This window comes from Leucoraja erinacea, chromosome 30 (genome assembly GCF_028641065.1).
Source record: "Leucoraja erinacea ecotype New England chromosome 30, Leri_hhj_1, whole genome shotgun sequence".
Taxonomy (NCBI): domain Eukaryota; kingdom Metazoa; phylum Chordata; class Chondrichthyes; order Rajiformes; family Rajidae; genus Leucoraja; species Leucoraja erinaceus.
Window position 1 is genome coordinate 9,010,617 of NC_073406.1, and position 27,386 is coordinate 9,038,002.

At 38.8% G+C, this 27,386-nt stretch overlaps 1 protein-coding gene across 1 annotated transcript in view; it reads right to left on the reverse strand.

The window, feature by feature from the left end:
* LOC129711613 (ski oncogene-like) overlaps positions 1-27,017 on the reverse strand; it is a 149,441-nt gene extending 122,424 nt beyond the window's left edge. The window contains exon 1 of the mRNA XM_055659383.1: positions 25,678-27,017. Within this exon, the coding sequence (XP_055515358.1) occupies positions 25,678-26,586 (909 nt within the window). The 5' untranslated portion in view covers positions 26,587-27,017. The remainder of the gene's footprint in view (positions 1-25,677) is intronic.
* Positions 27,018-27,386: the final 369 nt, after the last annotated feature.

Consider the following 27,386-nt stretch of genomic DNA (forward strand, 5'->3'; position numbering starts at 1 on the left):
AATACTAGTGAATGACTTTGTACGGTGCAATCTTACAGACTTCAATTGAATCAAGTCACACAACCACAAGTGCCCAATCAGGATACCCATCTTGTCCAGTTTCTGATTTCAGCTAGGTTGGAACTGCGATTATAACCCCACCCCACAAGGCAAAGAATACAAAAAAGCTGATACTATTCTCTTAATATTTCTGTTAGAAAGTGTATTGCTGTAAAATAAGATTGTGCTTTTTTACTGATGGTTGTATACACCTCTTGTTCTATTAGTTTCTGAGATGAACATCTTCTACACCCAGGAGCACCTGCTAGCTATATAAAACAGAATGTTTTAAAGTCTGTAATCCGAAATAACTTTATTTAAACCAGATCCTCCCAGCATCCTGGGAGCAGTAAGCATGCTGTTCCCTCAGCAAAAGAGCATTTACTAGTAATAGCATTACCCAACATTGCTGCAACTCCAGAACTTGTGGAACGACCACAGCCAGTCTGCACATGCAAGGAATTAGAACCTGGCTGCACGCCCTGTGTCTGATGTGACCTGACTCCCTCCAAGCATCTTTTCTGATAAAACATCTAGGTTCAGTGCACCTCAGAGCTTCATTCAGATCAGAGTTATGCTCAGTATAATGGTAGTCTTTCTGTTTTTGATCAATGACATATACAGCAATGTACATGCCTTATGGTGATTCTTTTTAACATTTTGTCTGGAAATGCTTTTGGGTCCAGTCTTGAACCTATTATACATGGCCTTGGGCTGGGATTTGGTTAGGACTGACTGTGATCAGATAGGTTTTAAATTTTAAACTTGATAAGACCTCTACCAGCAAAGCAGCCTGAATAGGGAGGTTGCACGGCAGTCGAGGTCACGACCCGTGACCCGTACTGTTGCCATGCAACGCCTTCTGGAGTACAAATGGTGAACGTCAGGTAATCACTTACTATAGCTGCCAGCATCCGGACTACACTCTGACTGATTCTACACACGTGGACCCCGGGCCAATGTTTGGCGGCTGAAACGCCCGGCACCCGGGGGCTGAATCACCCCGTGTGATGGTGGGGGTCCAAGGGGGGGTGAATCAGGGGGGAATCACCCCGGTGTGGGGGTCGGGATCCGGTGCCAGTGCAGCGCGGTCAGTGACTCTAGGCGGGCGGAGGGACCAGACTGTCCCCAACTCTGCTGCAGTTGACGGGGACGTTGCCGGGTTTATGGCCCCGTGTGTCCGCTGCCCGGAGCCGACCCGCTCCACCTAGCCCCGTGTGTGGGCGCTGCCGACCCACAGACCATCACAGTTTGGCCACACAGAGGGCGACGGGGCGGAGGGCAGCCGTGGCCGGACATCGCTGATCCCTGGGGGAGAGTGGGGGCTGTCCCGAGGGATCCGCTCCTTCGGCCGCCTGCACCTTGGTGCTCGGGTTCATGACTCCAGCCCCGGGCGGTCATGGGCTGGGACTTGCCCTCAATCTGCCGGCACACTGCTCTTTCGCAAGTCAGTGAGCAGCAGTGATTTTGGCGGTTTTCTCTCACGGTTACCACTATTTCCACAATAATTTACAGGGCCAAAATTTACCATTTTGGATGTTTCTAACAGGTAAGAACGTACGTGTTTCGTGTGTTACTAGTGTATGCCGGAAGCTGCCTTGTACTCCAGAAGGATTAAGCTACACCGTGTGTCACGCCCTTTGACCGGATTACCTTACGTGCAACCCCCTATACTCTCTTCACCAATGAGAAAGAAAGTGAAATTAAGCTCTTTATCTGAAAAAATCAACATTATAATGCACAGACAATATAATATAATCAAGAGGAGGCACAGAACTTTCCATTGTGTAAATCTAAAGGAAAAGAAGACATTTGAGTCAGCTTGAAGTGCCCACAAAACTATCTCAGCACCAGTTGAAAATCCACTAAAAGGATTAAGCTCCAGTAAACAAAAAATAGGGGTAATGGTTTTATGCCTTTGCATCACAAATCAATTAGCAGATGAATCAACACGGTAGAAGACATTAATTAAGCAACTACACCTAAAATTTAAGACTTTCTACTCAAGGAAAGGTTTTAGAATGACATTGGAGAGTGGTGTCACAGTGGAGGGGAAAATCAAAAGAAAATTACCAGCAAATTTCATGTTACAAGCTCTTCTACTGTTCCAAAGCTAGAACTTGCATTGCGCAGCAAATACCACCCTATAAAATGTCTTATTTGATTATACTTAGTCAAGTCATCAAGATGTTCAAATGTTGTATGAACCAAGATAATTAAATTCTTATTTGCTAGTTTTGCAGGCACATTAAATGCAATAACATAACAAGGAATTTCCAACAAATTATGTTATTCTAGGTAAACCAGACCATGGCAGTGAAAGCAGCAGCTCTACTAAGGTGCCCGTACACCTCCTTCCTCAGTTCAGGGACCACAGCAGCGCTTCCAGGTGAGGCAGTGGTTCACGTTCATCTCCTCCGACCTCATCTACTGCACATGGTGCACCCGATGTGTCCTCCTTTACATCGGCGAGACCAACGGTTCAACAGTCCTTGTCACGTGTACCATTTAAGGTACAATGAAATTTGATTTACCATACAGTCATACCAGAAAAAAGCAACAAAACACACTAACATAAACATCCACCACGCAGATTCCACATTCCTCATTGTGATAGAAGGCAGTAAAATCTAATCATCTTCCCTCTTTAGTGTAGAGTATGCAATTGTTGCACCAAACACTCGGGCTTGGTCTGCCAAGGCATGCTGGATTTCCCATTTGCTAACTATTTTTCCATCCTGGGCCTCCTCCATTGCCTAAGTGAGGATACACACAAACTGGAGGAACAGTACCTCATTATCCGCTTGGTATGAACATTAAATTGTCCAATTCTAGGAAACACTGCATCCCATTTTTTTGCTTTTCCCTCCCCCCTCTTTCCTGACCCTGGTCACCCATTCTCTGCATATCTCTACTGAACTGTACCATTGTGCTGGCGTTGTCTTCCCAAGTGTTGCCGATGATTGGCAGTCATAGGATCATGCAGATTAGCTTGTCCTCGTAATGCTCCAAAATATGTGGCACCTTGGAACTGACATCACCTGTCCAGGCTTTTGCTGATTGCATTTCAAACGGCAAGCCTTAACTGACAGGAGCCAAAACAAGAGGAGGCCAGCAAATTTCCTCTGCAGCTGCCGTACATGATTTATCTGCAATCTTATGACCAAATGTTCAAATGCACATTCATACCAATATACTACATACATATACCAATATGCCAAGCTTTAACCTCTCAATTTGAACATCCAATAAGACAGACACAACATTCAAACATATCAAAAGGTACTCATGCCCACACTCCCTTTTAGCCACAGAAGGAGATACAAAGTTGGCAATGGGTTCAGGCAGAATGCAGCATCTCCAGGCAGCAGATCAGTACCACTTCCTCAAGGACAATTAGATATGCGTCATCAATACTAGCATTTGGCAGCGAGGCTTACATAATGCAAAATGAAATTTATTTTCAAAATGCCACTTGTGGCAGATAATCAGTTGTGAACTAGCACGACAATTGTTGACCCCAAGGAATGCAACTCATCACAACGATGTGTGTGACGAGCTGAAAAGCTGAGATGACGAAAGAATGCTCAAATTTCATCCATTCTCTCCATCTACATCTCAAAAAGTCATGCAATTTACACAAAGGACACAAGTACATAGGTCTCATTTGTCTTCCACCACTTTCCTGAACATGAACATAACGTGGACAAGAATTGGTGGTGGCAACCAAGGTGTGAAATAGCTGCGATGACACAGTCACCTGAAATAACCAGCCCTAACACTTTTCTTCGTCCAAAGATTTATATGGATAGGATCTCCATTGCCAAGTAACTGGTCGCATGTGGCCTGCAGCCAAGACATGAGTCAAGCGTAACACATATGAGGCAGCCATAGAAGGGGATGGATGCACATGTACAGTTGAACCTCTGATGCCTTAGCAGGGCTACAGGTGAGCAGATGGGATTGGTAGAATAGCCGGCCACAGTAATTTGCTCTTAGTGTATAGGAGAATGGTCGAATATTGGGTAATTGATTAGAATGCTTGGTGATTTTTTTTAAATGGGCCTACATGATGTGGCACTTGAATGCTGAAAGATGCTGTTTGTGTGGCTGTAGATATCTTCCATTCAATGCTGGGAAGAAAGGACTCTAGACTTCATCCAAAAGCCTGTATTAGGTATGGGTAAATGAGTAGTTGATGGTCAGTGCGGTCTTGGTGGGATGAAGGACCTATTTCCGTGCGTTATCTATCACAATGAGCTTGGGTCTAACATCGCATGGGCCATTGATGCATAAAAGCCATCTAGAGTCCTTTACTAAAATGGCAGTCAGTCAAAGGTGCATTAATATTTTGTACATATATTAAATTTGAACCAGAATGCTGTATATAACACCCAAATCAAATAAGCCCATGTTGCCTATTTGCATTGCATAGCTAAATTCTTTATGACCATTAGCAAATACAATTTTTTTGAAAACATTATTATTAAAAAAAACAAGAACTTGCATTTATATAGTTTTCTTTTTACAAACTTAAGCTTTCCAGAAATAATGTTTTATTTTCCCAGATACAGCAATCACATAAGACACAGCGCATTCCCACCTTTCAATACATAACCATCTGATCTGCTTTGATTAGGTTGGTTGAATGATTCATCTGGCTCATAAATTGAACTCTTAAAATTCTAAATGTTGCTGACATTGGTATTTAGTTCCATTTAAATCAAAGAACAAATGCTAAATGTTATACTGCCAGGGTATTAGTGTTTATCAATACCTATTTTATTCCTCTCAGTGAAAACCTTATTGGTGACATCAGAATTCTTAAAATGGCATGTTTTCTAGTAAAGACCGCTCCAAGGCAGATTTAGTCAATACAATATAGGTAACATGCACTGAACTTTTTCTCATAGATCTTTTAAATTAAAACCAAATTAACATATGTATTTCTTGGTGTCTCTTCTATTAAAAAACGATTAAATTATGAAAATACCATGAACCAGGTCATCCAAAGTTAATAAAATACAGAATTGAAAAATGTCTGGAATTTCCATTGGGGTTACTTAAAAAGTGTTTCAAATAGTGAAGATAACTTTCTCACAGAAACTCTGATTAAGAAGCTTCTTTCTTGGAATGGTCTCACTATCACGTCGAACTGTGCCAAAATGCTACTCTTAAAAGTTTTTTTTAAAATCCAGATACTTTCCCCATTTACACCCCAAAACCTTCCACTTGCATTGCTTTGTTACATATTAAATTACATACAAGTTAAGTAGATACTTCAGTGTGGAAAAGAACAACTCTCCAAATTATTACTATTGCGGATGTAAACTACACCTAGATTGATGACTGTGGCCAAAGTGCAAACTGCTGGTCACGAGAACTCGTATCTTTATGTCTGTACTGTCAGACTTGCTAGCTTTGGTTCAAATTGGTCAAATGCAAAATGAAAACTAAGCAGGGAATGTTTACATGTTGAAAACAGAAAACAACAGAACGTCTTCATTTAAAAGACAGTGATTTTCTTTATCAGGGCAACTTTATCAGGCTAGGAAATCCCTATTGTCTGCATTCCTGCAATGGATTAAATCTCAATGAATGTAAATCAGTTGTGAAGGAGGCTCTTTGATACACTGAGAACGCTTTTGATGATTTTCTCTCTCATCCTCTGTTAATGATGTTGACTTCCACTAGTGTATAGATTCCACGAGTATCCATTGCCTTTTAGAATCTCATCTCCTTTCCTAGTGGATGAACCTATATAAAAGGTATTAGCAAATGCAAGATATATGATCTAAAAGTCTGAAAATTAATAACAGGAAAACAAAAGCCATATCCCATTTGGTATTGAGGTATCCAATATTGCAGTGTCCCATACAGGTTATGATTAATTTTATGATCTCACATCCATGCCCATTCCCACACTACTTCAAACAAAATAAAATCTTGGAAAACAAATTTTTTTTTTTTAAATTCGCTCTGATGAATGATTCCAGAAGTACAAGATATCCTAACTACTGGATACTCAACCAGAGTGCCCCAATTATCTGTTCAAGAAGGAACTGCAGATGCTGGAAAATCGAAGGTACACAAAAATGCTGGAGAAACTCAGCGGGTGCAGCAGCATCTATGGAGCGAAGGAGATAGGTAACGTTTCGGCCCGAAACGTTACCTATCTCCTTCGCTCAATAGATGCTGCTGCACCCGCTGAGTTTCTCCAGCATTTTTGTGCAGCCCCAATTATCTCATCCACTCAGCTCACTTCTGAATGGTCACATTTGAGCTTGTCTTCACTACTCTCTCTAGCAAAGCAACCCCAAACCCACCTACTTGCTGTATGCAACAGGTTTTTCATGTCAGTTTTGATTCTTTTACCAATCACCTTCATTTCATGTCCCCTAGATAATTGCCTCATTGGGATTGTTTCTCTTCATCGACCCTGTCAATACCCTTTCAATAACCCTGTCAGATCCTCTTCCAATGTAAACAACTAACCCCAGTTATCAGTCAAACCCCATAATTGAAATTCTTGATTATTCTGGTAAAACCCATTTTTCTTGAGGTACCATAATAGTAAAGAATTGGGAAGACACAAGTCAAATTTCTGGTGAGGTCTGAGGACAGATTATTTCTGTGTGACCAAAATTGCAATCTGGCCAAGTGTGGTTAATTTATTGTTCTTGCAGCCAATTTTCTTTTTAAAGGAAGTCTCCTGGACAGTTGCAAAAATACCAGGTTTACCCATGTCCTGCAGAAGAGGAAATCTACTGTCTTTACCCAGTCTGGCCCATATGGGATCCCAGTCCTATTAGGTTGAGCATTAACTGTCTCCTCAGATCAGGAACAATTAGGGATGGGCAATAAATGTTAGGATTTCCAAAAATGTCCACACCCATGGATGAATAAATGAATTAAAAAAATCATGAAGAGAAGAACATCCTTCTTTTCTTGGCTGGACCAAAATTGTTTTAAACTCAGCTTCCTCAGTGATTCAATAAAACCAATGAAGCTTACTCTGATCTCGTTCAGGGGGGGGGGGGGGGGGGGGGGGGGAGAGTTGAACTAAAGGACACAGAGAAGACACGGGTGAGGAATCCATCTCCAACAGCAGAGTGGTGATTTTGTCCCGCATCCAGCTCTCTTCCAGCTTTTTTGCCCCTACTACAATCAGGCTGAAGAAGGGTCCCGACCCAAAACATCATCTATCGATGTTCTCTAGAGATGCTGCCTGACTCATTGAGCTACTCCAGCACTTTGTGTTTTTTGCTCAAGATTCCAGCATGTGCAGTTCCTTGTGTCTCCTGAACCAATCACCTCTTTCGCACCTCATTCCTGGAGGTATGTCACATATGCTTACAGTTAACTTGACCTCATTCAGTTATTCCATTATTGCACCTCAATAATTTTTTGCACTCATTGGATTTTACACAATTGTCCACCATTCTGGTGATTTTCACTTGTTGATTGTGATTTTACTTATTGCTATTTTATCATTAGTATATTGCTTACTGTGTGAACAAGGAATTTCATTGCACATTCACATAAACTAATCAAACCCATGATTTCATGCAACAGAGGATGTAGTGTAAAGACACAAAACACTATACCTGTATAGATTGATCATTCAAACCTATATAATGATTAACAATAAAATTGTGACTTGATATTCTAGATTAATTTACATCACTAATTTTTAAGTGTTGTACAATTTGTGGCTTTCAATAATTTCTTCAGATGCTTGGAGAATTTTGGGAATTCTAGTATGTTCGCACTGTCCTTTGTTCCATTTCCTCATCTATACTTACCTGCTCAAAGTAGCATTCAAAATGAGACCAACAAAAAAATCAGCAGAAGTAATAAAATCAAACAAAATTCAAAAATATTTATAAATTAGCAGGGTTAATCTTTCTGTTGGAAACTTCAAACAACAAAACAAATTTTACAAAAACAGGAAAAAGTTAAATGGCATTTGAATGGTTCAGTGTGAACTAATCTATTCCAAGCCTCTATTAATTTCACAAATAATACTAATGAATTCTATGTATTGCATTTTTCCATTGCTTTGTTCACTCTTACCATTTTGCTTTTTTTTTTTAAAGTATCCAAAGAATGCTCATTGCTTTTAATTGTACATTAAACCAACCAAAACCAAGGAAAAGTGACAACACTGTCCAAAACATAGAAATATTTTAAAAGAAAGAAACCACAGAGAATAATGCTGCAAATATCATATTGCCTACAATACATGTTTAAAATTTCTTCAATGCTCAAATACAACCACATACAGAATTTTCAGAATATTACTTTTCACTTCACTTTCTAGCCAGTGTACAAAATCAACTAATTTTGTGTTTTCCATGTATATTTGTGGAATGTTTACAAGTGCATTACTGATAAAACAGCAGGGTCATGTTACAAAGTTCACTGTAACCTACAAAAACACCACCACCCCTTTCCCCAGTGTTGGGTGATTACTTAGTATATCGATTGTTGCTCTGTACATTCTGTTCTACACTTGAACTCCAGCAGTCACTTGGCATTGAGGAATAATCATAAGCCATTCACAAGGCTCAAATACTTACGATGCAGCAGAAAATCAAGCGATAAAATGTGCTCCCATTTCCAAGGCCAGGACTGATTCTGGAGCACAGCCAGGTGTTACGCTGTCAACAGTGTTGCTTTTACTCAGAGCAGACAGAGGTCTCTTTGCTGAGCTGGACCACACCAATTAGACATTACTGTGCGTCTTGAAAGCAGTTTCAAAACAACACAAGGTTCCTTTTGTCATTGAGAGCTTTCAAAAGTTCTCCCCCCCCCCCCCCCCCCCCCAACCCCCTTCCTTTGCTTAGGTTGACAGTCATGACCAGCTTCTTTCTTTACTGTCTCTATCTATATTTACTATGCGCTTTACAAGATCTATTAAAAAAACAGAGAATAAACAAAGGAAATCCAAGTAACTTCCAGCAATAATTCCTCTGACAGAATCAAATATTGGATTTTTAAAAATAACAATTAAATCCACAGTTCCTCTGTATCATTTTAAAATTCTGAGTTAAAAATATATTTCTGAAACTATATTTTGATTTTTTTTTCACTATTTCATCTATTTTAATACCACAATTAATTTCAATTACACGATTTGCTTACAGAATGATGCTCAACAGATGGGACTAGCGAAGATAGGGCATCTTGGTCGGCGTGGACAAGTTGGGCCAAAGGGCCTGTTTCCATGTTGTATAGGCTATGATCATGCACAACTCCAACTTTAAACTTTGTCTACCATAATGATATAATTTTATACAACATTTTCAAAAGACAAACTCTATCAGAAAATTGCAGATCGTGGGCTCTATGAAACTTCAACGTTCTTATTACTAAAAGAATGTGGTTGGCAAACAGATTAAGAAAGGTAAGCTACTTCAAATGTCTGATGATAATGGAAACTCAAATTAATATTAACTTCCCCCAAACACCAATGTAACCTAGCATTGGACTGGTAATTAAATTGCTTATTCTGCTTTAGTCCAAGTCCTTTTCATTACTGCCCCGAAGCTACTTTTCCCCATCGAACATTTATTTTCTTCCTCCAGTTACTGATGTTCACTCTTACTGTGTGCCCAATCCATTCCTTCAGGTTAAAGCCTTGAAAGTTAAATTCTGTGGAATTTTAATTTCCCTCATTCCGCAAAAAACCCATATGCATACCAAGAATGGAGCAGGTAAGTTATCTCGTCAGTCTGTGCAGTCTAAACACCCAAGAATTTAGTGAGTCTATCAAACCTTTGTGTGGTTAGGAGTAAGAGTGCCCCTTCATGTCCTCCAGGGGCGTTGGCTCCTGCCTGGCTCCCACCCCCTACAGAATCCCAGGCTGCTCAGAATCCACATCCGTACATTTATCCAAAGCCTGATGGGCAGCCTCCGGGCCATCTGATTCCTGCTAACTTCTCAGCCTCTCAGTCAGGGGCTCATTAATGAGAACCAGCAGTTAAAAATCGGCTGGGCCTCCCATCACTGCTCCCAAATGGGCTGCTTGTGCAGTGGACTGCTTTCCTATGTAAAAGTTAAATTTTCCATCAGCGACTATAATTACCAGGTTATCACTTTTTATTGAAGTGTTCCATGTCTAACACAACACATTGCAAGGCCGTTATTTTTAAATAACATCTTATACTGTTTGTATTTGCTCAACAGACCAAGTCTTGATTACAACAAATCTTAAAACTGCAGCATCATATTGCATGTGTCTAGCCTCATCACCATAGCTTGATTAGACCAATGTCAGACAGCGCAGACGGCGTGACTGGCCATATAGAGAACGAGAAGACGCCAAAGATGTGTATATTTCAGAGTAATGAATAATGCAAACAGACATTGTGCCCTTTGTACTGAAAGGACAGCAAGCAGCCTCTCCTCCTGCATTACCCAACCAAATCACTGAACTCTTTAAAAAAAATGCTAAAAACAACTTTGCAACAAATACACTTATTTCATTACCCTTTCTTCAAATCAGATTTTTTCAGTAATATAAATATCAGTTTTATAATATTTATTTAAGCCTTTTTTATATTAAAAAAAAAACATCCTACCATATTGGTTTACTTTTGTTGCAGTTATTGAATAAAAAATCTACAAGATGATACACACTTTATTATTTGGCACAACAATGCATTCCCCCCCCCCCCCCCCCCCCCCCCCCCCAGGTATCAATACTGTATCTACTGGTACCAAAAATGATAGAATTGACAGAGGAGGAATTGTTTCAATAATATTAAGCTAAAATTCACTTTAAAAACACAGCTGAAACCCTATCATGTTCCATTAGCATTAATGACATGCCTACAGATTTTAAATGGTTAGAAAGAATGAGCTAACTTAACTTGTACACATTGGCCAAGATATTTTACCGCTATTTTCACAGCAAATACTAAATTCCATTTACAAAATCACAGTAAAAAAAAGATTGTGATATAATTAAATGTTTTTTACCTTGCAATTTTAAATTTCAATTTCAGCAGCCAGCCAAAAAAACTTCAATGCACGAACAGATCTATACAAGTTCAATAGTTGTCACATATTAAATTGTTTCCTGGTATTCTTCCAAAATGTACAACTTAAAAAACAAGTTGCTACAAGCCCAAGATAATTTCTACAACAGAATGAATAAAACAAACAGCAGGCTGCCTTATAAAGGCTTTTTATTACCACAAATTCAGTTTTCTATGCAATGTTACAGGATATGTCTTAATACTTTGTGTGAAATTATCATCTAGTTTTGGAAAAACCTGGCTGTTCTAAAATTAATAGCAGCTTTAAGGGCACCCAACATATAAATATTGCTCAATTTTGCAGCTGAATGCAGCCAAGCAATGTCATAATCACTTTGCAATTTGCAGTGTACTTCTACTTTCTGGTCTCCGACTGAATCCCAATTTGAGAGAAAAGTAAATCTGCTATTTACTTCACAAATACTGTTTAGAGGCATCTCACAATTCCTTAGTTCAACTAAAGAACTCACATATGAAATGATGTGCCTGGATAACTCATGAAACAAAGTTTTTCACTGTGACAATAATAAACCAATACCAGAATATACATGTCTTGAAATGCCCAGCAATCATTTCAAAAGTAGGTTTGACAAAAAACAAAGCGATGATTGTATTTTCCTTTCTGCAACATTAAATATTCAACAGATTAAGAATTATTTGGTCACATTCTCAGTAATTTTTGGCCAGCACTGACTTTTCTGGCTGACGAACATTTAGAAACAAAAATTTACCCGGTTCAACTAAATTTCACAAACCAATCGAATTTGCCTTGGCAGTATTCTTCTTAGCTAATCAATTTGCAAATGAGCCAAAATAATTTTATAAACACAGTAGTCTGTAAAAAGGTTATTCAGTAATTACCCTTCTTTTCCTGCTCTCTTTATAAAGGACATATGTGGAGCAAGGTTTATTGATTGACAAGAAATAAAAAGGACATATTAAATCAATTTATGACATCGATGGACTGTACATTTGTAAAAAGGTGCAACATCTCTTAGGAATCCACGTTATAAGTTAATGCAACAGGAATGACCTTGATCTAATATTTAATAGCTGCAAAAAGACATCTGGAAAACTCAAATTTGTTCTCCATAACCAGAAGTATCTTTTAAACATACACATCTTGGTGAAGACTTGTTGAAAATTTTCAGTCCTTTAAAAACATCCACAAATTGTATCCAAATCACATATTTTGATCTAAATTCACCGAAAAGTCAAAAAATCCCTTTCTTGAAATGATTCAAATGGATGGTAGCTGTCTTGTTTTTCAAAATTGTTGCATGGGTCCTTTTCAACACCAAATAATAAAGATAAAAAATAAATAACATTCTGTTGTTCCAGGTAGTCACTTACCCTCGCAGTTGAATTAGAAAAATATCTTGTTTATTTTTGCTTTAAAAATCTTGCCCAAGACATTTGTTTGCAAATGTCATTTCTAGGATATGTAAACACATCCCTAAAGTAGCTGTGCATCAATGAACTGTAATCCTCTTGTTCTCACTCCTAATTTAGGCATTTTTTTCTAAACTGTTTTTTAAATTAAAATCCCAGCTGCATATAATGTCCTCTCCAAATCTTTCAGGTGGTCCTCCAGAGATTTCCCTTCAAAACTCTGAATAGGCTTGATCTTTCATGCATACACTCTTGTTAGACTGGGGTTGAAGGCTGTCTGTCAGCTTTTGTTTTCTGCCTGCATTTCCCCCTCTATTCACTAAATACGGCTGGTAGACTGACCTCCCCCATCTTACATTCATATTCCTTCCCCATCTGTCTACTATCCCTTTAAAGGTCTGTACCTCCTTTATATCTTTATACCTGCGCATGGATTTGTTTTCTTTCTTACTACACCATTTTCCTTTTTCATTCATAAAATGCTCCTTGTCAATTTCATTTGTTGAGCTGAGGCAAATATTATAAACTTACCAAGACTCTTGCTTCTGTGATCGCAGTTACTAAGAAAGGTTCTGAGAACTGAGCCAAGTCCTAGCAGGTATACCCACTTTATATCCCGAGCCTCATAATTAATTAAAAAATCTAACTGGTACAATGTACTGTGTCTGATTATTATAAATTCCAATAATGAAATTTAGTTAATTTAGTTGTATCACATACACAAAGGGGTTAAGTTGTGTCATATGCACCCTAAATGCACAAAAATATTTGCTAGTTTAACATCAATCTCCCCTCCCACTAAATTACCTCGTGCAAGCAAGATTTACAGCAGAGTCTGAGTGCCCGCCAGGTAGTTCTTTATTAGGAGGTAAGGTAGGATACGATTCAAGTAGTTAGTCACACTGCAAAACACAAAGTGCTGGAGGAACTCAGCAGGTCAGGCAGCATCTGGGGACGTCTCGGGTCGAGACCCTTCTTCAGACTACTAGTCACACTGAGTTTTTTTAACCCTTTTTCTTCATCTCACAAAGGTGTGACTGGTTGAAAATGTTATGGGCAGAGAAAGAAAATCATCCACTAATTCCAAGAAGTAGGAATCTGTTTGCATATAAAATTATGATCGGACCCAAACCAAAGTTAAGCCTGGGGACTTTTTTGATATCAAATTCGAAAATATAGTTGGGTCCTCCCGGGCTCTTCTAGAAAAAACATATCATAAGAAACTAAAAGCTTTATTCCACTAATACAGATTGCAATTAAACATACAACTGCATCATAGAATTTATAGAACTTCATGTGCTAATTTAAAAAATAGTGAAATCATGTTTTAGTAGGTTATTATACTGGGTATAAGAGGGAAATCATAATATATCATACATATAATGGTAGCTGAGCGTCAAATTTATAGTAAAACTTCATAACCATTTTTGAACATTTATAATTTCTTACAACCCTCCCCCTTTAAAAAAAGTCTGAAAATCATTATATAAATGATCCCACTTCTTAAATGGACAATGCCATCACAATATTTAGTCAGACTCAAAACACATAAGTCTACAACAACTGATACAGAATATAGGAAAGCATAAAACATTTAGCAACAACAATCATTATTCTATCCAACCATCTAAAGTCTTACTACAACCACCCCCTTCCCTCCAGCTACCTACAAGTAAATAAGTAAGTGATGGGGGATGGGTTGCAACTAATTTTCTCTGTTAACCATCTCCAGCCCAGTTACTAAACCAAGTCAGGTAATTAAAGTAGAGTAAGCCTTTACTTTAATTACCTGACTACGGCAATGGACCATTGCATGTTCTTTTAGGTTATCTTTTAATGCAATATAGTCTATAAGCACTCATAATTATATGGTACCAAGTATTTTAAAAGTTGTCACCCAGCACCAAGCTCTGCGGGCTGTCCAAGCATAATTCTCTACAAAAGGAGCCATGACCATCTTCACTTGGCTCATGAGCCATGTTGCACTAAATGAGACAAGAACCATGACAAGACCATAAGAACCCTGATTTTGTTTCCATTCTATGGCAGTGGAGTCGATACTTCACAAATGGACTTTCAGTCAGGTTATCCTATATTCCAAGTCTTCATTAATCTCTATGCTATTCTCCATTTTTGTTCCTCTAACATAGTTTAAAATACAACTTGGGTTGCATCAGATTTTGTGGTCTACCATTTCTCCTAGACCTTAATGTATGAATTACTTTCATGGCATGAAAATTGAAATAACCTGATATTTTTCATGAAAGATCATAGCAATTTCTAGAATCTAATCTGCAAAGCAAACTGAATAATGGTACATGAAAAAATTCCATGATAAATACATTTTAAAGATCGTGTTAATTATTACATTGTGCATCTGGAAGAGTGTTAGTGTCTGCAAACACATAGGCTGTTTGCTGCTAATATTTCGCTATTCAAACCAGGAAACAGTTAAATCCAAGCCTAGACATTAAACTGGTCTCTTAAGACATCGCTCTGGAAAGCCATGCAGAAACCTGGCAACATCACAGTCCTAACACAATGCTCTGAATGGGGAACCTTTCAAGAGTTGCATGTGAAATGCTACCCCTCCTCTTCACTTCTTTAATATTCAAACAAGCAGACAAAGAAAGAATAGGAGACTGGGATCACTGGCAATTCAACCACTCTCTCAATATTTCAGTTCTTCTCCAATGGTAATTTTCTAAGATTATAAGAAAAAATGTTTGACACTTTGTAAGGAGGAACAAGTGAAAGGAACACTTAAAATTAACAATTGCTTTTATACTGAGCATGTGTATAGGCTATGTTTAAATATTGAGTTAACAAAATAATTTTAAATTAACGCAGCCAAAAATGTGAATGAAACCTTTAAAATAATCTTTGGAAAGAAATTCAATCGGCTCAGAATCAGTATCACCAATATAATTCCAATGAAATCAATTAATTTCTCAACTCTTCCAGGAAAAAAGGGTTAAACTCAAATGGAGTATACCAGCCTATTAATTTCTGGTCTTTATATTCCAGCAATCTCGGCACTATTATATTTTAAGACTACTGGAGAACAGAAATTACAAAACTTGATACAGAATGTCCTGCAGAAAGGATTCCTATAATAAACAACAGAATTAAGATAAAACAATTCCACTTCATTTCTTTAGATTGGAGTTGCCTGGGGAAAGTTTCAGAGAAGGTATTCAATAAGCTTGTAAATCATATGGCGCTTTATGAAACTAATTACAAAATTCTAACTGCAGCAGAAAATTTAACTTTAACATTGGCTTTTGATTATGAACTCCAAAATATATATATATGAAAGAAAGATGTTACTTGGCCCATTATTTGTGCTTGTTCAATCAAATTCTAATAAGAATATCTCTTCCCTTGTTTACTTTTCCATCCCCCTACCCCAATTTTGCAATCTCTTTATTTTCCAAATATATATATTTTTCATTTCCCTTTGAAAAGTTACAAGTGAACCAGCACTGTACACATTTGTCATATTATAGAAATATCATGTAGGAAGCAAAATAAAAGACAAATCTAAAGATTATATAGTCAACATGGAAATGGGCCCTTCAGCCTACCTTGTTCATGCTACCGATTTGACATGTACTAGTCCCAATCACTCGTTGACTAAATCTTTCCTATCTTTCTATCTTTACAAATAATCTTCATATTTTATAACCTTTGTACATGGAGTGAAGTATTGGTCTCATATTTTGCTGGCATAAAGTAGCTTTCTGAAAAGCAAATATGTACTTTATTAAAATAATTTAATGCTAAGACTTTATAAAGGGTCATAAGATAATAAAATTCACACAAAAAAAAAGGAAAAGGCAGGAGAGAAAACACAGAGGCCATCAGTTTCAAGCTTGTAATGATAATTTTAGGACCAGGGATTTCCTTAAACAAATAATGTGAACAAATAAGAAAGTTCTGGAGGATGAACTAATATGAGGTAACTGAACCTCCTCAGCCATATTTAACTTGCATTTTGTGTTATTCTACCATCACAAACATGATCACAATAAAAAATAAACAAGACAAAACTGCCATTTTCTTCTTGTCTCGCAAACTGACAGGGCAAGGATATAAAGAAATAAATAAAAGAATGCCCATGACAATTTATGTTGTGATAATAAGAAGTCTTAATAAGGAGATCTTTACCACAATGGAAATATACAACTTTCAATGTCTCTTTTTGTTTCTTGAAAATGAAGCAACTGAATTTAAGATTAAAGACAAGGCTACTTTCATGTTGGATCTACCACATAATCCCAGCATTTTTTTCCCATGAGGTTTTGATCTTCTGCTCCCCCCCCCCCCCCACCACCACCACCACACTACCATACCATCTGGGATATTCAGGCACCTTGGGGGTGGGAGAAACTGTATCATTCAGGTCATATGTCAATGGCCCCAGGAAGACATGGGAATCAAAACTGACATCAGTGCACAAAAGCCACTGTGGCTGAAACAGCAAAATTCTGACAGAATGTCTGGAAGTACTGTCAGCAAGCTGCCCAGTCGAGAATTTTACCAACTAGAGTCATAAAACAACATATGATTTATAAGCTTACTGAATATCTTCCACAAGCTAGACAGACTGGCTACTGACTAGAGTTCATAATATTGTCCCTGGCAGACACTACACCACTGCAGATTCAAATCAATCTTTAACAACAGCCTGCTAGAAGTACAAACTCACAAAAAAAGTGTAGCAGTAACAATACACCATATTTTCTCTATGATTACTGCTATAATCTTGGACAAAGAAATGTATATACAATAGGGTACCACACAGAGGTCCATTCACTTGCACTTTTATTTACTGCCCTAATTGCTTTTAAATTATATAAATAATAAAAGCACACAAGACCGTTTTCAAGAGTTTATACAGGTCTTTCCCAGGTAATGAACACCCAGGCTATGTACAGCCTGGACATTCGAGGAAGTGCATGGGAGACTGTCGGGCCAATTGTGCTGACTGCTGTGGGGCTTCAGACGTCTTTAAACGTGTGGGAACTCTGTTCACAGCAACATCTGAATGGTTTAACTGCAATTGCCATTGGCTGCTTGTGTTTTTATTTAAATCTATTGCTGGATGGTTGCATTTCTGACTTGTAAACTGTTTGGGTTATGACCAGTTCTCAGGAACGGATCACTGTTGTAACCCTGGGAGGACCTGTATTACAGCTAATAAATATCAAGATACTTCATTCACTATTTAAAACAAAAATCATTCAAGAATTGTTTGTCTTTACCACAACAACCAGAGATAAGATGAGATAAGTAGGCCATTCAGCCCTCCTGCCTACTTCATCATTCAATAAGAATTAAGATGATTATTACTTTCACTGCCACTTTCCTGCACTAACTCACGTCCACTTTCCCCTCAATATCTTGAAAATATATCAATTCTAAATATGACTGCTATATAACTTTGATCACCTGGCAAAAGTTGAACTATTAAAACAATCATTTCACCAGACTACACATGTGCACGAAGTTATGCTTGCAGACAATCTTTTCAAATCTCTTTGGAAAACATTATGGTTTGAATTATAAAAAGACAATTAATGTACTTCCTTTAAGACATATTGGCATGAGGCAGAGAGAACAAAAAATCTTTACACATACCAATGATCCCAAAATATGAAAAGAAACATACACCAGAATGTGAAAGACAAAAAATGAATGTTGGCAGAAAATGTCAGCTCATTTTAATCATCTTTAGTTACCCTGGACACAACCTCAAAAGCATTTTTTTTTTCAATCTGGGGTGGATAACCTCTCAGGAAGAGCCACATTGAGCCTATAACAATATTGAGGTAATATAGTAAGAAAGTTCACAAAAAGTACAAATACATAAATATATACTTGGTACAACAGCTGCCTCAGAGAATCAAAAGAGTGGCCCATGATGTCATTAGGCAATTTCAGGGGGTGCACATATTTTACTGAATGTGAACCAGTTGGTTTTCACTCACGAATATTGAGAACCACTGGCATAAATTACAGGTGGATCTTTGAAACAACATCCAATGCTTAATAAGATCAGATCTACAACTTCCTTGTACAAATAATCCATTCAACTGCAGTGTCAGTTATTTAGATTTTATGCCAATTTAAGGAAGAAAGGAACTAAACCAAACCAGTCTGAAGACGGGTTTCGGCCCGAAACGTTGCCTATTTCCTTCGCTCCATAGATGCTGCCTCACCCGCTGAGTTTCTCCAACATTTTTGTCTACCTTCGATTTTCCAACATCTGCAGTTCCTTCTTAAACAAATTAAATATTGATTTCTTGTCTAGGTTCTTGGAACTGAAATGTACAAATGCATGTTATACATACAGTGATCTAGAAATTGTAGTGCACCAAAAAGCATGTGCTAGGTATTTTCTCTTCTGATGGAAAGGAAGAGGTTTACAGATAGGCACCTTCTGCTTCCCATCTAAGTGACCATTATTTGTGCCAACGCCTGTTCGCATTTGACATCAACACACTAATTCCACCAGGGTTACAATAAAGAGTGGAAAAGTTGACAGGCTATTTGAACTACTTGAGGAGTTGGTGTTTCCTCAGACAGGTGTCAGTGAATGACACTAACAAAGCTGTCAATGTAATTCAAAACTTAAAAAGATGTAACATTGTGCATTTTAAGCAAAGACTGCTATTGGTGGTCAATGTCATAACAGCGTGTTCATACGGAGTATTAAAAAAATGCACATGATCTAGTCATCAAACAATGAATTTATAATTTGATTAGATACTGAGCTCCCAGGAATGGCATATCGTAATATAATTTTGAAAGACTTCAGGCAAGTCAACAATCGACTGCATAATGTCCACTCTGTCAAATCTTCAAATTCCCTTGCGGCTATCACTTTGGGCTGTCAATGACACTCCTTTTCAAGAGATTAAAATTCACATATTCAAATTACAATGGTACTCTACTACAAATATTATAGACAGCACTTAAAATTACACTGATATCATTCTAATAAAAATACAAGTTTTTGAAAATCATCCACCTTCACCATTTGTATATATTAGTTTAAAATTTACTCCCTTTGGATCAATGTGCTACACATCCACTGGTAATAACCTATCCCTCTCATATCCTTCTCCCTTGTGCAAAAACAGTTATTTCCCAGGGGCAGATTAAATTTGTCCCCATCACTCCTGCAAAACACACACAGCAAGACAAAAAGAATTGGCATTACTTAATCAATATATAGAAAACCTGAAATGGCAACTTTTAACTTTTTCACTTAAAAATGTTAGGTCAGATTTACTTTAGTGATAAAATACAATCAATTGTATTTTATTCACCAAAACATCATGTATGAGAAATGTCTATTAAGGACACAGATTATCAAAAATATATATAATCCACATCAACGCGCATGGTAAACTGCACATAAATTACTCCCGAAATGAAGCAAGTTATAATTTAATAAAGCAATTTATTTAACCTATTACAAAACCAAAACAATTTCAAACATAACATAGACAGAGGCATTACATAATTTATTTGTTGGCAAATTCTGCTCTTTCTTGTCAAACTACCTAAGGATGCAAATTTCACAGTTTTGATGGGTCTGCAGAAAAGCAGTAAATTATCAGCAGATGTGCCACATAATTAATCTGATGTACTTCACACATGAACCTAGCTGCTAATTAAAACCCTACATATAATTGACTTAATTTACATATCATTGAAGCTTTCCAACAATTAAAAAATCTTTATAGACACATCAATATACTAAATATTTGGAGCAATGCATACAGTATCTCATTTAAGATTGGATGTAAACTTAGTCTCAAATTATACTTTAAATCATCAAGTGAATGTTGAAAGAACACTAATATTAAAAACAATCCTTTCTATTATGTTATTCAACACTACTTTTTTAAAAGTACCTTAATTGTAGCTAATATGTTTAAGAGGAGTGAGTTGGCTTTCAAAGTGTGCATTTTAAAATACTGTAATATCCGTTGAGGAGGAATTAAATATTTTAATTCAGAGAATATAATATTTTAACATTGTATGTACCAACCTTTGGATAAACAATTTACCATTCTGACAAAGCACTTTTTGAAAACAGGGCATGACTTGTGGAATAAATTTTCAACTGGCAAATAGTCAGGATCCAGAATTTATTACTTGAAACGAGTTATGGAAGCAGATTTAACTATAAAGAAATGGACTGAGTATTTGAAGGGGATAAAATGGTGGGGCTCCGAGGCGCAGGTCATGGGATTTTAATTGCTGTTACAGAGAACCAGCATGGACTAATGGGATAATGTTGGGAGAATTATTCTACAAAATGTTCTACAAAATGGGCAATATTCTACAAAATGATCAAACCAATCAATGCAAATAAGTTGTATTAACTATTTGAAAATAAACTTATTTGAAAATGGTTACCACCCTCAAATATGGTTCATTCAAAAGTTTAAGGGTGGATCACTGAAGTCTCTTCTTTACTCTAGAAGACACAAACTTTGTGAAGTTATTTGTTACAATATGAAAAGATCTTTAAATTATGAAAGTAAATCCAGTCACATCTTAATATTTGATGAACTTCTTGTGGCTGGTGTGAAAATAAACCACTTCGGACTAATGAAGTGCTTTGAATGCCCAGTGACTTCTTCAACTATTAAAACCAAAGGTATCACTTTCATAATTTTGTTTTCTTTTCATTTACTTGAACTCAGTGCTAAAAATTCACAGGCCTTTATCGTGCAATGACAAAATCAAACAAAATAGGCACACTTTCATTAAATGCTAAATACTGCGCAGCATTTTGCCCCTTAGTTTAGTTAAGAAATACAGCATGGAAACAGGCCCTTCGGCCCACCGAGTCCACGCCGACCAGTGATCCCCACACACTAATACTATCCTACACATTAGGGACAATTTACAATTTTACCAATGCTAATTAACCTACAAATCTGTACATTTTTGGAGTGTGGGTGGAAACCAGAGCAACCAGAGAAAACCCACGAGGTCATCGGGAGAACATACAAACTCCAGTCAGCACCCATAGGCAGGATCAAACTAGGTTCTCTGGCATGGTAAGGCAGCAACTTTACCACTGCATCACCGTGCAGCCTCTCTCTGTCCAAGCCAACAAGAAATTGCAGAGTTGTAGATGTAGACCAGTCAATCACACAGGCAGACTTCCCACCACTGACTCCATCTACACCACGTTGCCTGGGAAAAGCAGCCAAAAGGTCCCTGTGTAGGAAGGAACTGCAGATGCTGGTTTAAACAGTAGACACAAAAAGTTGGGATAACTCAGCTGATCAGACAGCATCTCTAGATAAAACGAATAAGTGACGTTTCGGGCCGAGACCCTTCTTCAGACTCAAACCCAGACGAGACTAACTTTTCTCCAGAGATGCTGCCTGACCCGCTTGTCCCTTCTTGCTATATAAACGCTTCCACTATCTTTGACACTTCAAAAAGGAGCTCCAAAGCACTTTTTAAAAAACAAATACTCAAGCCTTCCTGACGTGTTTAGTGAGGGGGGTGGCGACAGCCCGCCCACCGCCAACGACACCGCGCCCCCGCCACCAACGCCCCCGCGCGCCAGCCACCAACGCCCCCGCGCGCCCGCCACCAACGACCCCACGCTCCCGCCACCAACGACCCCGCGCTCCCGCCACCAACGACCTCACGCTCCCGCCACCAACGACCCCGCGCGCCCGCCACCAACGCCCCCGCGCTCCCGCCACCAACGCCCCCGCGCGCCCGCCACCAACGACCCCGCGCGCCCGCCACGCCTCCCGCCACCAACGACCTCACGCTCCCGCCACCAACGACCCCGCGCTCCCGCCGTCACCACGGCAACCGCGCTCCCCAAAGGCCGCCCGGTGCCCCCCTCAAACCGGGCGGCGAGTTTATGCTTAAAATCAACTTTGACTTTCACCGCGAACATCGGGCAGAGGGCATATATGACACATTTTCACAGCACGAACAAAGCCTCCTGAACAACAGACCCAAAGGTTGGAAAATGTCGAATCTCAAAACACCGATACTAAAATACTACGATGACGGGATATATATGTATATGTTTATACACACACACACACACACACTGAACTTTTTTTCTCGCTTATTAATATTGTTTATAGAGTACTATGCTTACGTATTCTGTGTAGGAAGTAACTGCAGGTGCTGGTTTACACCGAAGATAGATACAAAATGCTGGAGTAACTCAGCGGGATGCTGCCGGTCCCGCTGAGTTACTGAGTTACTCCAGCATTTTGTGTCTGTCTTTCATGTCTACATATTCTGTTGCGCTGCTGCAAGTAAGAATTTCAGTGTTTTATGTGGGACATAGGACAATAAACCACTCTTGACTTTTTAGATGGTTCTGGTGGTACCTCATAGGTTCTAGGAGCAGAATTAGGCAATTCAGCCCATCTCATGTCTACTCCGCCATTCAATCATGGCTGATCTTTCTTTCCCTCTGAACCCCATTCTCCTGCCTTCTCCCCATAACACTGACACCCTTACTAATCAGATTGGACACGTGTCAATTATAAGAGGGAATTCACACAAGCACCCTGAGCCTGAACACATGAGCTTCCATCAGGTCACCTGGCACATTGCTCAATGAAACAGCTCTTATTGGGTGTATATCTGTTCTTACAACCAGACATTAAAGGCTTGCTAAGACAGACAAGACAAACTGTGAGAGAGCATTCAAAAGTCTTTTTTAACTTTCCCGCCTGAGTACTTACAGATGTAGAAACCTGTAGCTTAAAATGTGTGCTGCACAAAAAAAAATTCTGGATAATTAATCTCTAGGCCACACTTTATTCAAAATATCATTTTTTCATAGATGTGGTACCAAAACTATTCAAATCTCCAATTTAGATACAAAATATTGGGAAAACTCAGCAAGTCAGGCAGCATCTGTGGAGTAGGAAACAATTAATGTTTCGGGGAAGGAGCCTTCATCAGAAAACAGATGTCCTATTTAATTTTTTCAGCACTTTTTGTTTTAATTTCAAATGTGCAGCGTTTTTTTTCAGGAATTTTGTCTTCCTATATACGCCCGCATGTATACTACAAAGTGTGAAATACTGTTGTTGAACGTTGGGCCCTGCATTAAATATGCACCAAAAAAAGACTTGGGAAATGATTGGAATGTTAATTATTCCCAATATCAAATTTCACAACTATAGATGGAAATCATTTTCAACATCCATCTACTCTAATCGAGCTAGAAGTATATTAAATAAGTGAAAGTGATAACTCAAGTCTAATATTGACAAAGTCTGAACACGAGGCTTTGTAACACTTCTGAACATTGTCCTTTCACAATATCCAGTCAAATCTAATTCGCCACAACTTCCTGTCTTTATTGCACGTGATTTTCCCATAATTTCTGGCTGATGTTGTGCAGCAATGTGTGAGCTGGTGAGATTCAATTGTAATTACAAAACAGCAAATTGAAGATTGCACACTAACAAAATGAAATTGCATGAATGTACAGAAAGGACACGGAGGGTACAGAAAAGGTGTAACTGATTTCTTCATACAATTTTCTGTATGAGTAATTTCCTATAAAACCGAGGAGATATCTGGCCTTTAAAACTGGATGCAGAGTTCAGTTGTGCTAGGTGGCACAAAGGATACTTCATTTCCCCGTAATCGCGCGTTTATAAATGGGTTATTTAATAGCATGTTTTTGAACAAGTATACAAGATGCGTCTCAGTTTTGAAATACTAATGTAGAGGCATAATATTTTACTTTTCAAGCAAATGGATCGCTTTGGTTTCTTTAAATCACAACTTCACCCCTTTTAAAAGTTACATCTTTCAAACATGGAAGATACACTGCAGTAACTTAATTATTTTTTAAAGTTAACTCTCTCCTTTAGGATACTGTTGTTTTCTAAAAGTGATGAGTGACACACCCGACGCATTCTTTGCCTCAGCTGCTGGCTTTCGTTTCCTAGAGGCTCTGTAATTATCCGTGTAATATGCACAGTCTTAAGAGTGGCAACCCCCGAAAGGCGCAAGGGAATGAATTAGCCCATTGAAAGTCAAACAGTGCACTCGTCAAACAATGTCCCAAGTATACCCGCTCCGCTGCTTTTATTTAATTCATAACAATTGATGCAAATGAACCCCTTTTCCATTCAAAAAAGAGGCAGTCTTGGGTTCACGACCGTAACCTTTACCCAGCTACATATCAGCGCAGAATCCGCCAGTCCCTATTCTAAAAATGCAATAAAACAAGGCATCGCGTAAACAAAGATTGTAATTAATTCCAACCCGATGGACGTCTTTTTTTACTTCAACATCGAGATCATAAGTGAGCCAAGGGAAATTGACCGGAACTCGGGGCTTTTAAACTACAAGGATAGCATGCTTTCAAAGTTTCACCGCCTTGAATCGGGTGTCCCCAGTCAAAGACGGTACAAACGCGTGTGCAATTTCTAGTGTACGAATCTGATCACAACTATGCTCACACTGAATCAACTTAAGCAGCTTCCCAATTCGCTTTATAAATAGCCCTTCGGTAAGAAATCTCCTCGGGATCTGCTGGGTGGATGTGGATTGGATAAAGCGTGGCTCTGCACAGGACATGCCCGGAGTTAACCGACAGCTCTCCCTATACACATCGCGCAAAACCCCTCCCACATATTAGTGAGGAGGGAAACACACCCAGCTCAGAAACCTGCATATTGAGCAGCCTGTAGTCAACTTAATGCCTCAACTTAGCACGTCATTATCTATAATGGGAAGTGATTAAAATACACACCTTCGAGTATTTAAAGATATCATTCATGATTTAAAATGTTCCCATCAAGCGAAGAAAAATACGTATTTTTAGATATATGCTTATTTTCTACAGAGCTGATGTTAAACAAAATGCAAGAAACTGCCTAACTGAAACTGCCATGTTCAGTACAAGCGTGTCCAGTTTCGCTACTTGTGAAACCGAAAATAATGTGACTTTTTTTGTAGTGAAATGTAGAAACTTTGCAGAAAGGGTTGCAGAAACCAAGCCCATGACTCACCGTAATGGGTTTAAAGAAAACTTGAATTGAGATATTTTAATTAAGCACATTTAACGTTATTGTGACCTAGTTTCCTTTACACGACAGTGGGAAATCATCCACTATTATTATCTTTAGTAAGGGATGCGTCTGAAGTTAGAAATGCTTACCCTGGGTGCTTTTCTTTTGTATTTATTGCTGTAGTCAAATCTCTCTTTTATTTCATCCAGCAACTGTTCCAATCGAGTTTTCTCCTCTTTTCCGGTGTAATCCTGACTCAACAGAACATAGGCTCTCCAGTTGGCCGAATCGAAACCCCAGTGGCAGGTTCTGTTTTCTAATGATTTGTGCGAGTGCACTACAAATTTGTGAGGAGGATACATCAGCCTGCAGTCCATACACTGGATGCACGCAGCATGAGGGTTGCCGTACAACTCAGGCACAAAGAGTCCCTTGCACTTCCCAAAACACTCGTGGTACACTTTGAAGCTTTTTTCCGTGATCTCTAACTCAATGGTGCTGGAAAATTCTTTTTTGCAATGGGGAGGGTAGGTTCCTCCGTAGAGTAAAGCATTGCAAAGCCTCTCTGCGTCTGTCTTGGTGATCAAGCCACAGGATGGAGCCGAGAAAGGCAAAATCCCCATGACTTTCAGGATCTCCAGCTGGTCTGCCGTGCATCTAGAGCAGTAAATATGCAATTCATCACATACCGAATTGATCTGCTGGAGAGAAAAATCTCTAAGGACGGAGTTTAGAATCTGAGGCAAGCAAAGCCTCTTTTCCCCACCAACTACGAAACAAGAAATGGTCTCCCCCTCCAGAATGGTCTCGCATCTCTCCGTTGATCGGTCCGAAGGGATAAAGAGGGGCCCCGGCATTACAGGAGGGGGTTGTATGGGTAGATGTATAATCTGATCCGTTTCTTTCCCAGTTTCCTTTTTGTACATCATCTCCTGAGCCCATCGGGCAGAAAAAGCCGCCGGTCCACCGAGCGAACTCATACTGCTGAGATGAAACTGCTTTAAGGTTTGCTGGAGCCCTGGATGAGGCTGAAAACTAGATCTTGGTAGAGTCTCCATGATTCCGGACCCCCAAAAGCAGACCCGTTTTGTAAAAAAAATCAGATAAACCCTTCTTTAAAAAGCCGCGGCGTCCAAGTTTGCCCCACCAGCGCAGACGGAATTAAAGTAGCTCATGAAATCCAGTCTCTCAGGCGTGCTGTGTTTCTGCAGTACTCTTGCCTTCAAACATACCCACAACCGTGCTCTTTCAAAAAGATTTCTTCAAACAGACGGTCAGTAAACAAGTCCTCCCGAAATCCAGTCCCCAATTTTGTTTCAGAGTCTGCACTTTGTTTCCTTTTTCCTCTGCGCTCCACAATCTGCAAGCGTGAAGACCCAGCACATCCACACAATACGACCTTGCAGCTCAGACTGCCTTCTCCCCTCTGTTTGTCGGCGTCTAGGTCAGGCATTGAATCTCAGCCAAGAATGCGTCTGACTCCCCCAGGGCTCTTCCAGGAACCAGCACACTGCCCACCGATTCCAACAGCAGCCTACAAACATGCAATAACTGGTTTCACAGATCATTCGCGGTGAAATCTACAAAGCAGAGGGAGGAGTTTTTTTTCCCCAAAGTTCATTCGATATCATTTATTCTCAAAATTAGTCATCAGTAGTTTTTTTACACAACACGCTATTGTGTGTTTTGTAGATCATCAGTCTGCCACAACACAACGTGAGCGGGAGATATTTTTGTTTAAGCAATTCGAACAATGGTGATGTGATCAAGCAAAGTTGTTTTCATGGATAATCAACAACTTAAATATATATATATTTAGGTATGAAATAAATCCCATTTATTCCACATATGTGTGTTC